The sequence below is a fragment of the Otolemur garnettii genome, unplaced genomic scaffold (assembly GCF_000181295.1).
Source record: "Otolemur garnettii isolate 467f Iridium unplaced genomic scaffold, OtoGar3 scaffold00017, whole genome shotgun sequence".
In the NCBI taxonomy this organism is placed as follows: Eukaryota; Metazoa; Chordata; class Mammalia; order Primates; family Galagidae; genus Otolemur; species Otolemur garnettii.
The window spans coordinates 13,301,441-13,308,908 of NW_003852412.1; the positions used below are offsets into that span (position 1 = coordinate 13,301,441).

Here is a 7,468-nt window from a genome sequence, read left to right on the forward strand (position 1 = left end):
GCAAAACAAAAGTAAAGGACAGGCTGGGTGAGGTAGCTTATGCCTGTAATCCTGGCACATTGGGGTGCTGGAGGGGCGGAAATGGCTTGAGTCTTGGAGTTTAGAACCCACTTGAGCAACATAGTGGGCTCCCCACTAAAAAAAAAAAAAAAAAACCAACCAGCCATGGTCATGGTGAATGCCTACAGTTCTGCCTACAGTGCTGTTTGGGAGACTGAGGTGGGAGGATAGATTGAGCCCAGGGGGTTGAGGATGCAGTGAGCTATAATCTGTGTCACTATACTCAAGCCTGGTAACCGAATGAGACCTGTCTCTAAAAGAAAAAGTAAGAGACAGATTGCCAGATTATGCTTCTGCTCTGCTACTACCATGAAAGAAGCACAAGAACTATTACAACCTCCTCAGGCTTTGGAGGCAACACACTCCGCACCTAGGAAAACTACTCCAGCCTACATAGCAGGTGATACGGAAGGCTGCCAGCTCTGTGTGGGGCCGAGATAGAATGGCTCTGCAGCAGGTCCCAGATGCAGGGCATGAGGCTCTGCTGCTTGAAAAACTGACCCCCAGCACAGTCTGTGAGATTCAAGGTGTCAATAGCAATGAAGTTTACTGCAAGCCCCGTGGAACAGTCACAGTCCAGGCTCCTGGAGTGATGGAGCAAAGTCATACCATCTGCAGAAAACAATTCCACTTTTCATAAAACAGAATGCAAATGGGCCCTGCTGGAGTTGGAATGCTCAGCCTGGGATATCAAGTGTTTATGTGTCTAGAACTGCCCATCCTGAATCAGGAACAAGTCATAAGGTCATGTGGGCACAGTAGGAACCCATTGTGAGATGGAAATGGCTGGGACTGAAAATGAGTAGGAGGAGATGACACAAGCATGTGGCATGAAGAGTGTGTCCCTATGCCATCCACCATATCCCAGCATAGCATCGCCTAAGTAGAGATGCCCCTTCAGTCACACCAGTGGCCATATGGGACTCCTGTTCAACCACCCGGAAGAGGAGGAAAAGCCCCTAACTTGGTTCGTGGATGGATTGATTCCATATGTAGGCAAAACCCCAAAGTGCAGTCCCCCCTTCTCTGCCACCACGGTGTGTGTGATTGACTCTGTTTCTTGCCATGTTGTCCCAAAAGACTTTCAGAATCAAGCCATTTCTGGCCAAGAAACAAAAGCAAAATCATCCTATTCCCTAGTGGATTCAAATGAAAAGTGGTAATAAGATCAGGCACAACACAAAAAGGAGACATTGGAGAAAAACCAAGCTAGGTCTATAAGGACTAGTTCATGGGATAGCACACATATTTGTGCTGTATCAAGGTCACTATCATCTTACCCTGTCAAGCTGAAAACATCATTACTATCTGGATAAACACATTTCTTTTCTTTTTCTTTCTCTCTCTTTTTTAGAGACAGAGACTCACTTTATTGCCCTTGGTTGAGTGCTGTGGCATCACAGCTCACAGCAACCTCCAGCTCTTGGGCTTTGGCAATTCTCTTGCCTCAGCCTCCCAAGTAGCTAGGACTACAGGTGCCTGCCACAATGCCAGTTATTTTTTGTTGCAATTTGGCCAGGGCCGGGTTCAAACCTGCCACCCTTGGTATATGGGCCCAGTGCCCTACTCACTGAGCCACAGGTGCCATCCTGGATAAACACATTTCATTGAGAAAATTATTTTTCTCTTGTTTATATGCTTTGCACTAATACGCTGGTTCAGTAATAAGTATGCGACCTTTAAAAAAAATACTGAAAATTGCATGTAGTTTGCATGATAGCCTTATTCAGGGGTGTCTGTGGAAGACCTTGATGAGATAGATGCTTTATGAAAGACAACTCTTCTCAAAAGGCAGAGATTCAGGAGGTACACTGGTGGTCACCCACCTTGTGTCAAAGAAGAAGTGGTCTGAAGTCAAAATGTATATCCACTGACGGACAGTGGTGAACAGTCAGGGGTCTGAAAGGAGAAAAATTAGAAGATCAGACACAAGGGGGTCTAGGGAGGAGGCATGTAGATGGGCATATGAGAGTGGGCACAGGTGTGAAGATTTTTGTACCGTGTGTTAATGCCTACCAAAAAGCACTCACATGGTATAGGCACCAAACAACCAGCTGGACAAAATAACTTGACAAGCTGATGCTCATGAGAATAATAGGCAAACAGATGACATGGCCACAGTGTCTGAGGCTTTGCAGGGGTTGAAAACCATGGATTCTCACTTACCAAAGCTGATCTTGTAGTGATACCCTGCTTTGAATGTTCAACCTGCCAGCCACAGACACCAATGCTGAGCTCCCATAGGACACTATTCAATGAGGAGACCAACCAGTCACTTTGTAACAAATGAACTCCCTGGGGGCCTTTTGGTCCTGGAAGGGTCAGTGTTTTCTTTTCACAGGAATGGATACTTAATCTAGATATGCCTTGGCCTTTCTTGCCTGCAGGGCCTCAGCCAGCACTACTAGCCAGCCACTTACAGAGAGCTTGATGAATATTTCACCTACTCAGGTGAAATATAACACAAGGGCCAGCCAAAGAACATATTTTACAGATTCACTAGTTACGTCCCATACTGTCTCATCTAGAAGCTACTGGCCAAATAAAGTATTGGTATAGTGAGCTTAAGGTACAGCTAAGGCACCAGCTCAGAGGCAATGCCCTATGAGGATGTCCATACCTCTAGGACGTGATATGGACACTGAACTACATGACGGGAGCAAGGAGAAATGTGTATGGAATTCAAGTGGCCCTCTCGGGTGCCTCTTGGGATACTCTTAACTAATTGTGACAAATACAATGATGTTGTGATAGAAGCTATATGTGGGTAAAGTTAACCAAGGTTTGCACACTGTAGGAATGAAGGTTTGGCACCTACCAGGAGGGAAGCCCCTGAGGCTAGCAGAGGGTCAGGGGGCGTGGGAATGGATAGTGGATAAGAGAGATGAAAGTACCAGTTGTGGCCATGAGACCAACTGTAGGCATGGAGACTGTAGTTCTTCCCATCAAGCTCCCACTTGTGTTTCCCCTCAGGAGGGGAGGCCTACCAGAGCACTGGAGTAGCTGCTTCCCAAATGTCTTTATGAAGTGGATCCACAGGGCAAACAGGGTAAACTGTGATAGGTATGGAGGTATGTCGATCAGATCCTCTCTAGAGAAAAGAGTCGCTCAGCAGCTGAGTATGTGGTAAGTTGGCAGTTCTCAGCTGTTAGTGTCTTCAGAGTTAGCTTCAAGTTTTCATCCTCTGCTTTTCTTGAGGTGGTTCCCAGCCACTGACCAGGCTATTCACCCACTGGAGGACTTCTATAAGGGACAATGTTTGCCCTGGAACTCCCTGTCAGACCAGCCTGCCCAATCCTTCTGCCTCTTCCCTATCGCAGACATTACTTTCCCCATAAATGTTTGCATTTCTAATTTTTCAGTGTCTGCTTCTGGGAGAATCTAACTGGGACATCAGTGGATTTAGAGTCAAGTCCCTGAACTGAAGTTGTTCCCTGCTCCCTAACCTTACACGTGTGGCCTAACTAGTAAGAACTGCTGTTTATTCCTTTATAAAATTAAACATATTGAGGCTGGGCATGGTGGCTCACATCTGTAATCCTAGCACTCTGGGAGGCTGAGGTGGGTGGATTGCCTGAGCTCATAGGTTTGACACCAGCCTGAGTCACAGCAAGACCCCCATCTCTTTAGCCAGGCGTTGTGGCAGGCATCTGTAGTCCCAGCTACTAGGGAAGGTGAGGCAAGAGAAACACTTGAGCCTAAGAGTTTGAGGTTACTATGAGCTATGACTCCATAGCACTCTACTGAGGTCAACAAAGTGAGACTCTGTCTTAAAAAAAAAAAATTAAACATATTTAGTCTTTCTAAATAACTAAAATGAACATGCACAGGGAAATGCTATATAACTTGAAACTCTAAACTATTAGAGCTTTTCATAAAAGGCCTAAAGATTTAAAGTATTTCTCAGATTACCTAACAATGCTTAGTAGTTTTAATTAAAACTTCAAACAGATAAATAGTTTTCAAGCCCTTTTAAAGGGCTGGTATGGTGTATGTGGTTTTGCAGTGAACTTATTCCCAGGGAGTAATTTATACACTTAGAGATCTTGCTTGACAATCAGATAGAGACCTAAATAAAGAACTGTAGAGTGGTACAATAACCTGCCATGGGAATTTTGGTTTGTTTCTTTTCATTTCTAGGATAACAACTACTAAGAGGAAACAAGAAACATTGAAGCACCTCTTTTGACAAAACACAATCACCAGGGTATGGGGGAAGTACTTAACATCTGTGTAACCACAAACCAACTTTCACTATTACTATTGTGATAAGAAGTAATTTTACATATGTATAAATATTACATTAATATACATGCAGATAAAATATTTCTTCTAAATATACTCTTTTAGCACTTGTACTCTGTATTCATTGCTATATATAATGTGATCATGTCAGTAATGTTTTGTTTGAGAACCTTTTAGCAGTGACTTTTTAGTAGAAAAGAAGGGAGATTTTTCTACATTGTGCTACCATTAGCTTAGCTGGTGATTCTGATTTAAAACAGCTTTTCTCTCTTTCTGTGTTTCAAAAGATATCTTTGATTTTCATTTTTGAGTCGACACAGGTCACAGTTACAAGCTTGGAAAATTTATGATTCCGCATAAAGACATGTTAAAAGGTTAAAGACCAAAGCCCTTTTTCCATTTTTCCCATCCTGCCCAAAGTGCCTTTTGTGAGAACAGAGACGGGGATGTCAAAGCAGATCTATAGGTCTAAAATGTCCAGCTAAGGGACAGGGCTAAAATTTTTGGCTGTTTGTTCAGAAGTCAGGACAATGCTCAACTAAGTATAGCTGACATTTCAAGGTTAATCCAAGTGATTTTGAAAATATTTTAGAAATGTGAATAAAAGCAAAAGAATAATTCCCATTGTACTTTAACATGGCACACAATACCTGCATGTGACTTGGGCACTAATTGGAAAGAGAATGCCAATAATACAAACTGGATAGTTAAAGTCTACTAGGCAATTTTTTTTTTTTTTTGAGACAGAGTCTCCCTCAGTAGAGTGCCGTGGCATCACAGCTCACAGCAACCTCCAACTCTTGGGCTTAATGGATTCTCTTGCCTCAGCCTCCCAAGTAGCTGGGACTACAGGTGCCGGCCACAAAACCTGGCTATTTTCTTATTGTTGTTGTTTTTGTCCTTTAGCGGGCTTGGGCTCGACTCAAACCCGCCAGCCTGGGTGAATGTGGCTGGCACCATAACCACTAGGCTACGGGCACCTCTGCTAGGCAATTTTAAAAATGAGTTTCATCATAGTTTAATATGCATAAGAGTTCTTCAGATTGATACGATTTTTTTTTTTTAATTGAGACAGTCTCACTAGCACTCAGTAGTGTGCTATGTTGTCACAGCTCATAGCCACCTCCAACTTCTGGGCTTAGGCGATTCTCTTGCCTCAGTTTCCCTAGTAAGCTGGGACTACAGGTGCCCGCCACAACACCCGGCTATTTTTTGTTACAGTTTGGCCAAGGCTGGGTTTGAACCGGCCATCCTTGGTATATGGGGCCGGCTCCCTACCCACTGAGCCACAGGCGCCTCCCGCCCCACTACTTTTTGTTGCAGTTGTCTCTGTCGTTTAGCTGGCCAGGGCACCCTTGATGTAGGTGGCTGGGGCCGCCACCACTGTGCTACGGGCACCGAGCCACGATTTTTTTTTTAATATGTGCATTCTGGGAACACTGATAATTGATTACAACTTCAAAAGGGCTTAAAGCCCAGTGACCTCAAAAAGGGTTCACAGAACAGTACACAATGATGAAACTTAAAGCAACAAAACACCGAAGAACTGAAATGTAAACATTCATACTTAGGACATGACTGAATTTTAATTTCATTTTATTTTGTTTTGGAATGTTTGCTGGGTTGCCTTCAGACAGCTTCCTTTCATATCTTAAATTTTGTCTCAAGGGTGTGAGGGGAGAATCCAATGGTTTGGGGAGCCCAAAAAAGGTTAGCACACAGGTCCCCCACTGTTACCGGGTACCTCTTTCCGAACACAGGTTGTCCTTCCTGATTTCTTCAGGGCAAATGGAAGCTAATTTACATTTGAAAGAACTCTTTGAACGCTTGGAGTTCAAAAATTTCGGTTCCCCTGCCTTTGTTCCTCTTTCCCGAGGTTCGAAGGCCACCTGTGCGGCCCGGCACACCTGCCACTCTCACCGCCTTGGGAGCCGGGAGGCGGTAGCCAGCCGACCGCAGGTTACAACCCGGAGGAGCAGGAGGCTGCGCAGTAGGAAGCGGACGGGAACGAGGCCGCTCGCGGGCCGGCTCGGGGGACGCGGAGGGGCGGTGCCGGCGCGCGCGGCCTGGGTTCGCGCGCGCCGCCGCCGGCGCTGCGTCACCAGCGTGCGGCACGTGCCCGTGTTTACGTCCCTCGTGGAGCCGCCGACGTCAGCAGCCGAATGGCAACATTGTGGCGATGCTGAGGCTGAGAGTTTAGGAGACGCGACCAACCGTCAGGCCGGCCCTGAGCATTCGGCAGCAGGAGGGGCAGGGGCGTGGAGATCGGCCCCTGCGAGCTGCGGAGACGCACACACCGCCGGCAGGACCCCGCGGGACCGCGCCTCACCTCCGGAGCGCCGCATACGCAGCCCCACGGCCTCGCGCGGGGGGCGGCGGGCGGCCGCGAGGCGCTGCCGCAGCGCGGGGCTTGTAAACAGATCCGGCCGCACGTGACCATGTGAACTACCTGCTCCTGGGAAGCGTATTGTCCTTTCCGCGAGCAGCACCACAAAGGAGCTCGGCGGTCCGAGTGCGGAGGGTCCGGCGAGCGAGCGGGGAGAGCCGGTCGGCGCGCTAAGATGGCTGCAGGCGCCCGGCTAGGGTGAGCGGGGGGCGCGGCGCGGCGCGGCGCAGCCAGCCGGGGAGTCCTCCGGCGGGCAGGGCCGACGGCCCTCCCCCGCGGCCCCAAGCCGGAGCCACCATGTCGTTCGCGCTGGAGGAGACACTCGAGTCGGACTGGGTGGCTGTGCGGCCCCATGTGTTTGACGAGCGCGAGAAGCACAAGTTCGTCTTTATTGTGGCTTGGAACGAGATCGAGGGCAAGTTTGCCATAACCTGCCACAACCGGACGGCCCAGAGGCAGAGAAGCGGCTCCCGGGAGCAGGCGGGGGCGCGAGGGGGCGGTGAGGCTGGCGGGGCTGCGTCAGACGGGAGCCGCGGGCCGGGCAGCCCGGCGGGGAAGGGCCGGCCTGAGGCTGCTGCCTCTGCGACGCCGGTCCGGAGTCCGGGGCCCCGGCGGAGCCCGGCCTGGGAAGAGGGCGGCTCTCCGCGAAGTCCGCGAAGCCTCCGTGGAGACCCGCTGCTGCGGACTCCGGGCGGCAGAGCGGCGGACAGTTCTCTCAGAAGCCCAGTGCGGGCCAAACCCAGCCCGGTCCGGAGGACGTCTGAAGCCAGGGATGCG

At 48.8% G+C, this 7,468-nt stretch overlaps 1 protein-coding gene and 1 pseudogene across 1 annotated transcript in view; both read left to right on the forward strand.

Moving 5' to 3' along the window:
* The first annotated feature begins 1,125 nt into the window (after positions 1–1,125).
* LOC111723931 lies at positions 1,126–1,281 on the forward strand (annotated as a pseudogene).
* A 5,169-nt stretch (positions 1,282–6,450) lies between these two features.
* JMY (junction mediating and regulatory protein, p53 cofactor) overlaps positions 6,451–7,468 on the forward strand; it is a 102,039-nt gene continuing 101,021 nt past the window's right edge. The window contains exon 1 of the mRNA XM_003785942.3: positions 6,451–7,467. Coding sequence (XP_003785990.1) covers positions 6,989–7,467 — 479 coding nt within the window. The 5' untranslated portion in view covers positions 6,451–6,988. The remainder of the gene's footprint in view (position 7,468) is intronic.